Raw genomic sequence first — 15,989 nt, 5'->3', positions numbered from 1 at the left:
GAGAACCAGAAGGAGACAGGAGAGGGGAAAGGGACAGAAAAATATATTTTTAAAAATAATAGGCACAGACTTCCCTGGTGGCGCAGTGGTTAAGAATCTGCCTGCCAATGCAGGGGACACAGGTTCGAGCCCCGGTCCGGGAAGATCCCACATGCTGTGGAACAACTAAGCCCATGTGCCACAATTACTGAGCCTGCGCTCTACAGCCCGTGAGCCACAACTACTGAGCCCGCGTGCCACAACTACTGAAGCCCGCGCGCCTAGAGCCCGTGCTCTGCAACAAGAGAATCCACTGCAATGAGAAGCCCGTGCACCACAATGAAGAGTAGCCCCCGCTCGCCGCAACTAGAGAAAGCCCGCACACAGCAACAAAGACCCAATGCAGCCAAAAATAAAAAATAAATAAGTAAATAAATAAATTTATAAAAAAAAATAATAGGCAGAAACTTCCCAAATATGGTAAAAGACATAAATTTACAGATTCAAGCAGGATAAATCCACAGAAAACCACACCTATGCACACTGTAGTCAAACTAATGAAAACCAAAGAAGAAAAGAAAGCAGCCAGAAAACAAACAAACAAACAAAAAAAGACATATTACATACAGGGAAACAGTGATTAAAATGACCACTCAGTGCTCAACAGAAGAAATAGAGGTCAAAATACAGAATACAAACTACAAAATTTTTACATGCTGAAGAAAATAAGTGTTACCTGGCTGGGCAAATTTAGGAGTTCCTTGATAAGTTCTTCATGGCTTTTGGTTCTACCCTCTGTATTTTTGGTCCCACCCTCTGAGCCATCTTTCCTATTTCATGAAAGGTTGAAAGGTAGCATTTCAGGAAAGGTAGCAGAAGAGTTTTCTCAGTCTGCTTCCTACTATGAGTTGTCTGTGAATCTCACTGGGTTCACTCCCTTAGATGAAAAGTGCACCTACAGATCTCTTTTTGAGATAAGCCATTCTTTATCTTGGACTCCTGCTGAGAGGGCTGAGGGACACACTCTTAAGCTTCCTAGAGGCCCTCTTGTTTGATTGAGATCTATGAGGCACTCTTAATCTCTTCAAGGGGAGTTTTGTGTGGCTGAATGCTCTGGTCCTCTGATCTGAGGTCTTAAAAAAAGGTTGTATAGTCACATCTTTTGCTTTATTTCTAGATCATATTTTCCTGATAGTGTTTCAGAGCTATTTCTTAACTTTAGAATCTTGTGCTATCTGCAGAGGCTAATAATTTTCAAAACCATCAAGTCCTGGATCCTTTGTGTTTGACAGTCTTTCTCTCAATTTATCTCCTTTCACATTTTGCTAAAAGCAGCAAGAAGAAACTAGATGCCTTCAACACTTTTCTTGGACATATTAGATAGATCACCAAGTTCATGAAGCACAATTCTCTACTTTCCACATAACTGCAGATGACAGTGTTGCTAAGTTTCTATCACATAAGCTCCTCCAGTTTCCAAAACATGTTCTTCACTTCCTTTTGAGCCTTCAGCAGCACCCTATAGTCCAAATTTCAATTAATAATCTATTCAGGCAATGTAGGATTTCTCTAATATGCTTGTTAAAATCCTTCCAGCCTCCACCCACATGCAAGTTTGAAAGATATTCCCACATTTTTAGGTATGTTATGACAACACCCTACTCCCAGTACCAAAATCTGTGTTAGCTTTCTATTTGATGCATAGCAAATTACCCTAAAACTTAGTGAGTTACAACAATATCCATTATCTCACAGTGGGTCAGGGGTCCAGGTGTGGCTTAGCTAGGTCCTCTCACTTGGGGTCTCTCACAAGGCTGCAATCAAGATGTTGGCCAGGGCTACGTTCATCTTGAACACTGACTTGGAATGACCCACTTCCAAGCTCAGGCAAGTGGTTGTTGATAAGATTCATTTCTCGAGGTTTGTTGTACTGAGTGACTCAGTTCCTCATTGACTGTTGGCCAGTGGCTGCCCTCAGTCCTTTGCCACGTGGATCTCCCCATAGGGAAGTTCACAACATGGTAGCTTGTTTCATCAAAGCCAGCAAGCGAGAAGAGCCAGAGAGAGAGAGTGCCAGCAAGATGGAAGTTACAGTCTTTTATAACCTAATCACATAAGTGACATCCCAACACTTTTACCTTATTCTGTTTCTTAGAAGCAAGTCACTAGGTTCAGCCCACATACAAAGGGGAGTGGATTACACAAGGGTATGAATACCGAGAAGTAGGGATCACTGACAGCCAACTTAGAAGGCTGCTTACTAAAAAAAAAATCAAAATTTGCATGAAGCAGATAAAGATAAATTTAGAAGGAAATTTATAGCTTTAAATGCTTATATTAGAAAAGAGTCTAAAATCAATGACCTAAAATTTAACCTCAAGGAGCTAGAAAGTAAAAGACCAAATAAACCCAAAGAAGGTAAAAGAAAAGAACTAGCAAAGATCAAAAAAATTAATGAAATAGAAAACAAATGACAGAAAAAGTCAACAAAAAATTAATTCAAGCTGTATTATAGACCTAAACATAAAAACTAAAACTAAAAATGCCCCGGAAGAAAACATAAGAGAACATCTTTGCAATGCTGGGACAAGCAAGGATTTCTTGACATAGTACAAAAAGCAACAACCACAAAAGAAAATTTTGATAAATGGGACCTTATCAAAATTAAAACTTCTGCTCATCAAAAGATGTCATTAACTCATAGACATAGAGAACAGACTTGTGGTTGCCAAGGGGGAGGGGCAGTGGGGGAGGGATGGATTGGGAGTTTGGGGTTAGCAAATGCAAACTATTACATACAGAATGGATACACAACAAGGTCCTACTGTAAAGCACAGGGAATTATATTCAATATCCTGTGATAAGCCATAATGGAAAAGAATGTGAAAAAGAATATATATATGTATAACTGAATCACTTTGCTGTACAGCAGAAATGTTGAATACAACATTGTAAATCAACTATACTTCAATAAAATAAAAATTTTAAAAAGATGTCATTAAGAAAACAAAAAGCCAAGACAGACTGGGAGAAAATATTTGCAATATGTATACAAAACACCCATATTAAGAATGTATAAAGAACTCCTACAAAGCAAAGGACATGTAACCCAATTTTTTTAAATGGGCAAAATATTTGAACAGACACACATGAAAAAGACATACCAATAAAGCATATTAAAAGATGTTCAACATCATTAGTTATAAGGGAAATGCAATTTAAACTACACTGAGATAGCACTATACACTCACTTTCAAAGCTAAAGTTAAAAAGAAACTGAAAAATTGCTGGTAGAAATGTAAAACTGAACTATCACTTTGGAAACTTGTTTGGCAGTTTCTTTTTTTTTTTTGGCTGTGTTGGGTCTTCGCTGCTGTGCGCGGGCTTTCTCTAGTTGTGGTGAGCAGGGGCTACTCTTTGTTGTGGTGCCCGGGCTTCTCATTGTGGTGGCTTCTCTTGTTGCGGAGCATGGGCTCTAAGCGCACGGGCTCAGTGGTTGTGGCACGTGGGCCCTAAAGCATGCGGGCTCAGTAGTTGCAGCACGCGGGCCCTAGGGCGTGCAGACTCAGTAGTTGTAGCGCACGAGCTTAGTTGCTCCACGGCATGTGGGATCTTCCTGGACCAGGGATTGAACCTGTGTCCCCTGCATTGGCAGGCGGATTCTTAACAACTGCCCCACCAGGGAAGTCCCTGGTTTTGCAGTTTCTAATAAAGTTAAATATACACCAGCCTGTAATCTGGCAATTCCATTCCTTGGTAGATACTAAAAAGAAATGACAACAATATATCCTCAGAAAAATTCCACAAGAATATTTATAGCAGGATTTATCATGATAAAAAAAACTAGAAACATTCCAAATGTTCATCAGCAGGTAAATGCATAAACAAATTATAGTATATTCATATAATTGAATATTCAGCAATAAAAAAGAAAAGAGCTACTGGTAGAACCAACAACCTGGATGACTCTCAAAAATTTACAAATAGAAGCCAAACGCAGAGCCAAACACAAACCGTATGATTCTATTTATATGACAATCAAGGACCAGCAGGGCTAATCTATAGGGATTAAAAATATTAACAATGGTTGCCTCAGGGGGAGGATATTGACTGATTAGGCGGGAACCTTCAAGGGTGATGGACATGTTCTATATTTTAATTTGAGTGATGGGTATACATATTTGTCAAAATTCATTAGACTATATACCATTTAAGATCTGGGTAATTCAATGTAGTTCAAATATAACTCAGTTTCAAAAAACAAGAAGTGCATATTATAAATACATTCAGGGTACAATGTGGGCCCCAAAGAGAAAACAGTCGATTCTACTGGGGATGTAGGTTTAGGTTCCATAGAGCTGGTACAGTTTAAACTGAATCCTGGAAAAAATAAGTGTGATAGAGATAAGTGGGGGAAAATGTTTTCCAGAAAAGACAAAGAGATTGGTGTGGAGACAGGAAAATACACAGTAATTAAGGAAAGAGCGAACAGCTTTGTGAAAAGGAGAGATTATATAATATGTCAAGGAGGCAATTATGAGAAAAAAAAATCCAAGGAAGTATGCTGGAGTCTGATCATGAAATAGTATGAATTCTTTTAGTAACAGATCACCACTGAAGTGTTTTATTTTTATTTTTTTAAGTTAAAATTTATATTTGGAAATAAAAATTCATAATAACAAATTTTTTATAAAACTGCCACACAGGAACACACCTTAAGATACCATTACATGCTTCATTTACTTAGAAAAAGTTACAGACATAGTCAAAACAAATAGCTCTCATTTATAAATGTGAGTTCCTTTCTTTTAGCAAAAGAAAGCTCACGGGAAATGTCAGACTGAAAACCAGCGGGATACAGCGATGCAGGGATAGCTCAACACCTCCTGAGCTAGAAGGCTCGGAGCCAGGCCTCCCTGGCTGGGGGCCGTGCTGCTTCTCCTCTCTGGCCTTCAGTTTCCCTGGCACCAAAGGAGGGAAGACTGGATGACTAATAAAGTCCTGGGTGCCATGGTCCTTTCATTTCAGAAAACAGTATATGATCATAACAGTATCATTCTCCTTTGATTGTAAATGTCAACAGAATACAACTTAACATGCTGAAAAATTTTACTACAAAGAGTGCTATGATTTTTCCCATACTCTGCAAAGGATGGATGAGGGCTCATATTATCAGGCCACACTCACTGCTTATATTGGAAAATGAGGAAATGCTAATGAAATTGCTCTTATGGGCTGACATTCATGGATGGCAGAAAGGGACGTTCCAGAAGGAGTCCAGGATTTGCTCTTCGGGAGTATTTCAGCTCCCGGCCAAAGTTCAGTGGCCAAGTGCACACATGGGCACACCCATGCCTGCGTGCAGTCTGTAAAGGTCACTGAGCACTTGTTAACCTTGAAGGGGAAAGAGAAACCTCAGTATTTTCCCCCAACAACACTCCAAGCCTCTTGTAAATCATATTCAAATTCATACACTTAAGCATTAATTTACATACTTAATTTCTGACAGGCTGACAACCGCAGCCCTTCTCCCCCTCAGTGTAAAGTGAAGTGAATTGCTATTCAGTGTATCCGTTACATTGGTAGTGGTGCTAAGTGTATTTTATATAATGTGCTATCTACACAAAGGCAGATAAGAATTTGATTTAACATCCAGTTAAAAGCCATCATTGAAAAATTTTTTAAAAAAAGAGTGCTATGATTTTTATTATGACTCTCACCATCTTTGGAAAATTTCCATTTCAGAAGTTTGATGTGGTTCACTTTCTTGGAGCTTCTTGCCTTGGGAGCATCCTCCACGCACACCAGTACCTATGAAGATAATTAGCCAGCATCCCTTTCCCTGAAGCTATAGTCTATGGCTCTGCCTTCATCACATAGGCTGCGCTGTGTCCCTGTTCAAGCTCAAACTATCTTCTAATTACGGAGTGCCCAGATGCTTGATTTACTGTTTCTTCCTTACACCTCACTGTGTATTCTGCAAGTTGTATTTTAGTAGGTTCCTACAGAGTTTCTTCAATTCACGCTGCTATCAGTGTGATCAAAGTTTGAGGTTTTGACATAAGAGCCCTTCAGGTATTCTGTGGGAAAGCGAGGCCCAGCAGCTAGTGGGAAGAGTTGCATTTCAGCACCTTAGAGTCCTAACTCTGTCTCCCTCTATTAATGTTGCATTTAACCTTGAGAGCGTCAACTTAGTTTTCTCACACATTTTCAAGTAAAACATTTAGTTCCTTTTTCAATACTAAACATGATTTTTTCTTTTAACAACAAAGACATGCGTCACAAAACCATGTGCTCAGATAAGTGATGTAAAAATACCATTGTCTTATCTCCAAATACTAATTCTAAGATCAAGGTCTTCAAGCCTTTGACCACGCACATGGACCGCCAATTTCTAGGATACATTATTCCACATCATCATTTCTATAGTTTGACAAAAACCATAACACATTCTCTGATACAACAACATATCCATATCAATGAAATACATTACTGCAATATTTAACTTCTTCCATAATTCCTTGAAAATCTGTAGCATAGCATAAGCACTAAAACTTGCTAATTATGAGAGCTGTTAATTTACAATCCTCTCATAATGACTGTACCACTATCCATTTTTATTTATTCTTAAATTCAATTTCAACTACCTGATTGTGTCTGAGGTAGCTTCATAGTAGTTTTATTGCTATGAAAGTGACATGTTTCCAAGTATCACCTGGGGGATTAGATTAGATTTAAATGAGAGAGGAAAATATAGTATCAGTTACACCGTTTCCTCATTTGGCATACAAATTAAAAAAAAAAATCATCCATTTCTTTAGTGATTAAAAATACAGTTCTTTTGTGAGCGTAGACACAATACACAAGGAATCTGTTTCTTTGCGTGAAAAGCAGAATCAGTGGAAAAGGACTCGAATTCTATCGCTAGCTTTCGGTTCACCCAAGTGAGAGTATGCATAAGCTCAAGCTTGTAAGCGTACTGTTTCAGCATCGCACAAAGTGACTGGATGAACCAGGATCCGTCCTTTGAATTTCGCCAGGAATAGTAACCAGGTGCTGTAGAATATGCACACAAGAAGTCTGCCTCAAGCGGTATTTTCTGACAGGCCGTGTCATCCTCAACACCACTGTCTGTCTCACTACCACAGTCCAGTTCTGTGCCTCGGCAGGCCTGAATAATGAAAAGTTTGGGTTTTCCAGTTAGACTTCTACAACAGTCCCCTCTGAAGAAACCTGTTAATCTTTTCAGATCGACAGGTCCATCTGTTCCAAAATTTTTTCCTTCCTCGCCATGGCTTAGAAGCACGCAAATATAACTGCTCCTTTTGCTATGATCTTCTTTAGAAACACTGTACATTAATTCCAAAATTTCTTCACATGTAAGATCATTTTTATTCCTGACTTCATATTTCAAGTTCGTGAAGGTTTCCCAGAGGTTTGCTGCATCTACATCTGTACCAGACTGACATGACATCCCAGTACTTTTATGAAAGTTCTTGTTATTAATTATCATACATAAACCCATTTCAGGATAATCCATTTTGTAACTATCATCCAAGGATATTCCAGAGTTCATTGATTTGCTTCCATGTAAGATCTTTGTCTCTGAAGTTTTAATGGATTTTGAATCCACTGAATTTTCAGTGTTCTCCACGGATACTTTTATTAATGTTCAGCCCCCATGCCACAGCCACTGGCTGGCTCTGCTTGGCTCGGTTCTTGCTCTCTGAAGTGTTTTATATATCAGGAAAGAGTTTTACACTAAAATGATTATCCTTCCTCTAAGTACTGCATTTCAGGACACACCAATAGTTGATTATGGAAATTTATTCTTTCAGAAGTATTCCAACTAATAAATGCTAATAAAAGCAAGAATCACCAACGGCTGCCAAAACCATTGGGTGAAAGAATAAAGGGACTTTAAAACCTATGGATTGGGTTGACAACACCTGAACATACTGAGAGAGAGACAACCAGGCATTATGTGCCTTCTGGGGGGATGAACTAGCAAGCACTCAATACCACCTATGGGGCTTCCCTGGTGGCGCAGTGGTTGAGAATCTGCCTGCCAATGCAGGGGACACGGGTTTGAGCCCTGGTCTGGGAAGATCCCACATGCCGCGGAGCAACTGGGCCCGTGAGCCACAACTACTGAGCCTGCACGTCTGGAGCCTGTGCTCCGCAACAAGAGAGGCCGCGGTAGTCAGAGGCCCGCACATCGTGATGAAGAGTGTCCCCCGCTTGCCGCAACTAGAGAAAGCCCTCGCACAGAAACGAAGGCCCAACACAGCCAAAAAAAATAAATAATAAATAAATAATAAATAAATTTAAAAAAAATACCACCTAGGAAGTATTTTTGCCTAAAAATTGAATCTGTATTGATCAAGCCTCTAGATTTATCTGTTCGCATTAATATGGTGATATGGGAACTATTAAATACTCCACAAGAATACATTTATCAAATTCTAAAATGTGGAACACAGCTCAGGGCAAGTGGTCCAATTTCTTCAATAAATAAATAGTAAGGGGAAAAACAAGATGGAGGAGAATTGGTTAGATCTGTTCCAGATTAAAAGGGACTTGAGAGACTATTGGGAGAAAATTCTCCACAAATCTCACATTTCTGTATATCTTTCAAGCAGACTCATAACTGCCTTTTTTCCAAATTATCTTTTCAAAGATATTTATATAGTGAACAGGCTTAGAAGATAGAGTGCCCCTCTCCAGAGCAAAGGGCAGGTTATACTAGAAATTGTACTCAAGATATTTCTTCCTCAAGGCAAGGATCAGGCAGGCTTACTGCCCTTCATGAAAGGTTCGAGATCCATAAACTTGGGGTTCCTCTCCTATAATGGAATCCACTGCATGTGCAGGTATCACCTGGCCCTCTGCATCACCCTGTGGGAATTGAGGCTTAGAGAACTGGTGCAAATGTTCACACTCTGGCTACCACTAATGCTGTGAGTATTCAAGTCCTTTGTCTCGGACCCAGGAGTTCATGTCTTCTACCAGCATCCATGAAACTGTGCCCAGCTAACTTGTTAGCTTGCAAGTAGGATAAAATCTCAGACCTTTGGGCTTCCCTGGTGGCGCAGTGGTTGAGAATCTGCCTGCTAAGGCAGGGGACATGGGTTCGAGCCCTGGTCCGGGAAGATCCCACATGCCTCAGAGCAGCTGGGCCCGTGAGCCACAATTACTGAGCCTGCGCGTCTGGAGTCTGTGCTCCGCAACAAGAGAGGCCGCGGTAGTGAGAGGCCCACGCACCGCGATGAAGAGTGGCCTCCGCTTGCCACAACTAGAGAAAGCCCTCGCACAGAAACGAAGACCCAACACAGCCATAAATAAATTAATTAATTAAAAAAAAAAAGTGGGACTCCTGATATTCATCCCACTTTAAAAAAAAAAAAAATCTCAGACCTTTCACAGTTCTTGGAAGTTTTGATGATTAGGATGGGCAGTGCAAGGGCTAACCAAGCACTTGGCCCAACAAGGATCCTGCAGGAGCCACAGAAGCTGTAGGAGCTGCAGGCTGACTGGTGTCCCACACCACCCTGCTGAGCCAGCAGGTCACTTCCAAATGATGGTGGAGTAGAAGGACATGAGCTCACCCCCTTCTTATGAAAACACCAAAATCACAACTAATTGCTGAACAACCATCGACAAAAAAATGCTGGAATCTACCAAAAAAGGATACCCTACTCCCAAAGACAAAGAGGAGGCCACAGCAAGATGGTAGGAGGGGCACAACTGTGATAAACACAAATCTCATACCTGCCAGGTGGGCGACCCACAAACTGGAAAACAATTATACCACAGACGTTATCCCCCAGGAGTGAAAGTTCTGAGCCCCACGTCAGGCTCCCCAGCCTGGGGGTCTGGCAACAGGAGGAGGAGCCAGAGAATCTAGATGTGAAGTCTAGTGGAGTTTGATCGTAGGCCTTCCACAGGGCTGGGGGAAACAGAGGCTCCACTCTTGGATGGCACGCACAAAGTCTTGTGCACACCAGGACTCAGGGGAAAAAGGCAGTGACCCCGTAAGAGACTGGGCCAGACCTACCTGTTAGTATTGAAGGGTATTCTGTGGAGGTGAGGGGTGGCTGGGGCTCACTGCGGGGACAAGGACACTGGCAGCAGCAGTTCTGGGAAGTACCCATTGGCGTGAGCCCTCCTGGAGGCCGCCATTAGCCCCACCAAACAGCCTGTAGGCTCCAGTGCTGGGTCGCCTCAGGCCAAACAACAAACAGGTAGGGAACACAGCCCCACCCATCAGCAGACAAGCAGATTAAAGTTTTACTGAGCACAGCCCTGCCCACCAGAGGGACAAGACCCACTTCCACCCACCACCAGTCCCTCCTAGCAGGAAGCTTGCACAAGTCTCTTAGATAGCCTCATCCACCAGAGGGCAGACAGCAGAAGCAAGAAGAATTACAATCCTGCAGCCTGTGGAACGGAATCCACAATCACAGAAAATTAGGCAAAATGAAACGGCAAAGGAAGTGGAGATAGGCAACCTTCCGGAAAAAGAATTCAGAATAATGACAGTGAAGATGATCCAATATCTCGGAAAAAGAATGGAGGCAAGGATCAAGAAGATGCAAGAAATGTTTAACAAAGACCTAGAAGAACTAAAGAACAAACAAACAGAGATGAACAATACAGTAAATGAAATGAAAAATACACTAGAAGGAATCAATAGCAGAGTAAATGAGGCAGAAGAACGGATAAGTGACCTGGAAGACAGAATGGTGGAAATCACTGCCTCAGAACAGAATAAAGAAAAAAGAATGAAAATGAAGACAGTCTAAGAGACCTCTGGGACAACATTAAATGCACTAACATTCGTATTATAGGGATCCCAGAAGGAGAAGAGAGAGAGAAAGGACCTGAGAAAATAGTTGAAGAGATAATTGCTGAAAACTTCCCCAACATGGGAAAGGAAACAGTCACCCAAGTCCAGGAAGTGAGGAGAGTCCCAGCAGGATAAACCCAAGGAGGAACATGCCGAGACACATAGTAATCAAACTGACAAAAATTAAAGACAAAGGATAGGCTGTGCACAGAGATGTGGCTTTCTGGAAAAGGAAATATAAGGGACTCACAGACCTCCCTGCCCCGAAGATGTCCACATCCTAATCCCTGGAACCTGTGGATATGTTATACTACATGGCAATGGGGAATTAAGGTTGCAAATGGAATTAAGGTTGCTAATCAACTGACCCTGAGACAAGGAAATTATCTTGGACTATCCGGTTAGGGCCAATGTAAAGAGTCCTTAAAAGTGTAGGAGTGAGGTAGAAGAGAAGGTTAGAGTGATATAGTGTGAGAAGAACTGACCCACTAATGCTGGCTTTAAAGATGAAGAGGACCCTATCAAGGAATATGTGTGGCCTCTAGAAGCTGGAAAGAGCAAAGAAATAGATTCTTGAGCCTTCAAAAAGGAACCCACCCCTGCCAACATCTTAACTTTAGCCCAGTGAGAGCCATTTTGGACTTCTGAACTACAGAACTATAAGATAATAAATTTCTGTTGTTTTAAGCCACTGAGTTTGTGGCGATTTGTTACAGCAATGATAGAAAACTAAGACAGGCAAATTAAGGAGATCTGAGGGAAGTCTATGGAATCAGTAGTGAAAATGTTCAACCAAATTGTGTGGTCAACTGTTCAATATATGGTCCTCCACTTTACTGTCAGTCAATGAGGAGGAACTGGAGAAGTTATTGCACACCAAGTACCACAAAGTAGGTTTAAAGACAGCTGTCTGAACAGTGTTCTGGTTGGTCCTAACTCTCATCCAGGTTGGGGGTTTCCTCACCAATCTTGTGGCCAATCTCAAGTCCACCCCATTGTAACAGCTAGGATAGGCATACCTCAGAGATACTGTGGGTGTTCCAGACCACCACAATAAAGCAAATATTGCAATAAAGTGAGACACACAAATTTTTTGGTTTCCCAGTGCATATAAAAGTTATGTTTATACTATATTGTAGTCTATTAAGTGTGCAACAGCATTATATCTAAAAAAGCAATGTACATATCTTAATTTAAAAATACTTTATTGCTAAAAAAACACTAACCATCATCTGAGCCTTCCACAAGTCATAATCTTTTTGCTGGTGGAGGGTCTTGCCTTGATGTTGGTGGCTGCTGACTGATCAGTGTGGTGGTTGCTGAAGGCTGGGCTGGCTGTGGCAATTTCCTAGTAGAATATAACAGTGAAGTTTGCCTCATTGACTGATTCTTCCTTTAATGAATGATTTCTCTGTAGCATGCAATACTGTTTGATAGCATTTTAACCACAGTAGAACTTCCTTCAAAATGCGAGTCAATCCTCTCAAACCCTGCCACTGCTTTATCAACTAAGTTTATGTCATATTCTAAATCCTTTGTTGTCATTTCTTTACTAGTGAGCTTTCCCATTCATAATTTTCTTGTTCCTAGTTGTGGCCTTTTCTTTTCCCTAGAGAAGTTCCTTTAGCATTTGTTGTAACGCTGGTTTGGTGGTGCTGAATTCTCTTAGCTTTTGCTTGTCTGTAAAGCTTTTGATTTCTCCATCAAATCTGAATGACAGCCTTGCTGGGTAGAGTATTCTTGGTTGTAGGTTTTCCCCTTCCATCACTTTAAATATATCGTGCCACTCCCTTCTGGCCTGAAGAGTTTCTGCTGAAAAATCAGCTGATAACATTATGGGGATTCCCTTGTATGTTATTTGTTGCTTTTCCCTTGTTGCTTTTAATATTTTCTCTTTGTCTTAAATTTTTGTCAATTTGATTAATATGTGTCTCGGCATGTTGGGTTTATCCTGTATGGGACTCTCTGCACTTCCTGGACTTGGGTGACTGTTTCCAAGAAAATGTTAGGGAAGTTTTCAGCTATTATCTCTTCAAATATTTTCTCAGGCCCTTTCTCTCTTTCTTCTCCTTCTGGGTCCCCTATAATGCAAATGTTGGTGTGTTTAATGTTGTCCCAGAGGTCTCTTAAACTATCCTCATTTCTTTTCATTCTTTTTTCTTTATTCTGTTCTAAGGCAGTGATTTCCACCACTCTGTCTTCCAGGTCACTTATCCGTTCTTCTGCCTCATTTATTCTGCTATTGATTCCTTCTAGAGAATTTTTAATTTCATTTATTGTGTTGTTCAACTCTATTTCTTTGTTCTTTATATCTTCTAGCTCTTTGTTAAACATTTCTTGTATCTTCTTGGTCTGTGCCTCCATTCTTTTTCTGAGATCTTGGATCATCTTTACTATCATTACTCTGAATAATTTTTCAGGTAGATTGACTATCTCCACTTCACTTAGTTGTTTTTCTGGGGTTTTATCTTGTTCCTTCCTCTGGCACATATTCCTCTGCTGTCTCATTTTGTCTAGCTTTCTGTGTTTGTGGTCTCCGTTCCGCAGGCTGCACGACTGTAGTTCCTCTTGCTTCTGGTGTCTGCCCCCTGGTAGGTGAGGCTGGTCTAAGAGGCTTGTGTAAGCTTCCTGGTGGGAGGGCCTGGTGCCTCGATTCTAAACTAACTTCTTAATCAATTGACACCCAGTGGATTTGGCACATGTTTCATTCCATTTCTAGTTATAGAGACTGAGCAGTCCAAGAACAAAGGGCCAGCATGAAGGTTCTGGTGAAGGTCTGCTTCCTCCTCACTGTGTCTTCAGGTTGTGGAAGCAGCAGAGATTTTTAAAATAAGAGATTCCCAGAGAACTTCTGCCCCTGAGGCAGGCAATTTTTTCTCCTTTATTCACTCTACTCTGCTGGCTTGGATAGTTCAGTGGAACAGTTTAGTTACTCTCCATCCTTGATAAGACTGTCTTGGGCCTCACCACCCCAACCAGCCTTCAGGTACTTCTGTATTAGGAGATATTCTTTCTTGAGAGTATAATTCTGACTGCTTCTGTCTCAATCTCGATTTTAATTGTTGAGATTAAAGCTCTGCCCTCAAAGTCATTCTCCTCTACAGCACTCACGTCAGCCAGGCGCTCCCCAGAACTAAATGAGAGACTAGGCTCAGGTTGAGGGCCGATGGCCTAGTCCCTTTGTTGTCACTTCAACAGTATTCACAGCATCTTCACCAGGAGTAGATTCTATTTCAAGAAACCGCTTTTTTTGCTCATACATAAGAAGCTACTCCTCGTCTAATCAAGTTTTATGATGAGATTGCAGGAATTTGGTCACATCTTCAGGCTCTACTTCGAATCCAAGTCCGCTTGCTATTTCCACCACATCTGCAGTTACTTCCTTCACTGAAGTCTTGAATCCCTCAAAGTCATCCATGAGGTTGGAATCAACTTCTTCCAAACTTGTGTTAATGTTGATATTATCTCTTCCCATGAATCACGAATATTCTTAATGGCATCTAGAATGGTGAATCCTTTCCAGAAGGTTTTCAATTGACTTTGCCCAGATCTATCAGAGGAATGACTACCTATGGCAGCTATAGCATTATGAGATGTATTTCTTAAATAATAACACTTGATGTTGAAATTACTCCTTGACCCATGGGCTGTAGATGGATATTGTGTTAGCAGGCATGAAAACAATATTAATCTTGCTGTACAATCTCCATCAGAGCTTTTGGGTGACCAGGTACATTGCCAATGAGTAGTAATATTTTGAAAGCAATCTTTATTTTTCTGAGCAATAGGTCTCAACAGTGGACTTAAAATATTCAGTAAACCATGTTGTAAACAGATGTGCTGTCATCCAGGCTTTGTTGTTTCACTTACAGAGGACAGGCAGAGTAGATTTAGCACAATTCTTAAGGGCCCTAGGATTTCCAGAATGGTCAATGAGCATTTGCTTTTTCTTAAAGTCATCAGCTGCATTAGCTCCTAAAGTCGGCCTTCAAAGTTAGAAACTTTGAAGCCAGGCATTAACTTCTCTCTAGCTATGAAAGTCCTAGATGGCATCTTCTTCCGATATAAAGCTGTTTCATCTACACTGAAAATCTGTTGTTTGGTGTAGCCACCTTTATTAGTTATTTTAGCTAGATCTTCTGGATAACTTGCTGCAGTTTCTACATCAGCACTTGCTACTTCACCTTGTGCTTTCATGTTATGGAAAAGGTTTCCTTAACCCTCATAAACCAACCTCTGCTAGCTTCAAACTTTTCTTCTCTAGCTTCCAAACCTCTCTCAGCCTTCATAGAATAGAAGAGAGTTAGGGCCTTGCTCTGGATTAGGCTTTGGCTTAAGGGAATCTTGTGGCTGGTTTGATCTTCTATCCAGACCACTAAACCCTTCTCCATATCAGCAATAAAGTGGTTTCACTTTCTTATCATTTGTGTGTTCACTGGAGTACCACTTTTAATTTCCTTCAAGAACTTTTTCTTTATACTCACAACTTGGCTGTTTAGTGCAAGAGGCCTAGCTTTCAGGCTATCTCAACTTTTGACATGCCTTCCTCACTAAGCTTAATCATTTCTAGCTTTTGATTTAAAGTGAGAGACTCTTCCTTTCACTTGAACACTTAGAGGCAATTGTAAGGTTATTAATTGGCCTAATTTCAATATTGTTATGTCTCAGGGAATAGGGGGGCCTGAGGAGAGGGAGAGGGACAGGGAACGGCTAGTCAGTGGAGCAGTTTGAACACATACATTTATCAACTAAGTTTGCCGTCTTATATGGGAACAGTTTGTGGCATCCCAAAACAATTAACAATAGTAACATCAAAGATCACTGGTCAAGGGGCTTCCCTGGTGGTGCAGTGGTTGAGAATCTGCCTGCCAATGCAGGGGACACGGGTTCGAGCCCTGGTCTGGGAAGATCCCACATGCCGTGGAGCAACTAGGCCCGTGAACCACAATTACTGAGCCTGTGCGTCTGGAGCCTGTGCTCCGCAACAAGAGAGGCCGCAATAATGAGAGGCCCACGCACCGCGATGAAGAGTGGCCCCCACTTGCCGCAACTAGAGAGGGCCCTCGCACAGAAACGAAGACCCAACACAGCCATAAATAAATAAATAAATAAATATTTTTTAAAAAAAATCATTGGTCAAAGATCACTGTAACAAATATAA

At 41.1% G+C, this 15,989-nt stretch overlaps 2 protein-coding genes across 2 annotated transcripts in view; both read right to left on the bottom strand.

The window, feature by feature from the left end:
• LOC133082066 (zinc finger protein 81) overlaps positions 1 to 15,989 on the bottom strand; it is a 77,001-nt gene that overhangs the window by 32,054 nt on the left and 28,958 nt on the right. The gene's annotated exons all lie outside the window — the stretch shown is intronic.
• On the bottom strand, positions 6,804 to 7,642 carry LOC133082354 (caspase-3-like). The gene is given in 2 exon segments (XM_061178902.1): positions 6,804 to 6,842; positions 6,845 to 7,642. Coding segments are annotated over 2 exon segments (750 nt in total). The 5' UTR covers positions 7,556 to 7,642.

Source organism: Eubalaena glacialis, chromosome X (assembly GCF_028564815.1).
Source record: "Eubalaena glacialis isolate mEubGla1 chromosome X, mEubGla1.1.hap2.+ XY, whole genome shotgun sequence".
Taxonomy (NCBI): Eukaryota; Metazoa; Chordata; class Mammalia; order Artiodactyla; family Balaenidae; genus Eubalaena; species Eubalaena glacialis.
Note: the sequence above shows the minus strand (reverse complement) of the source record. Positions and strands in the feature narration are given on the sequence as shown.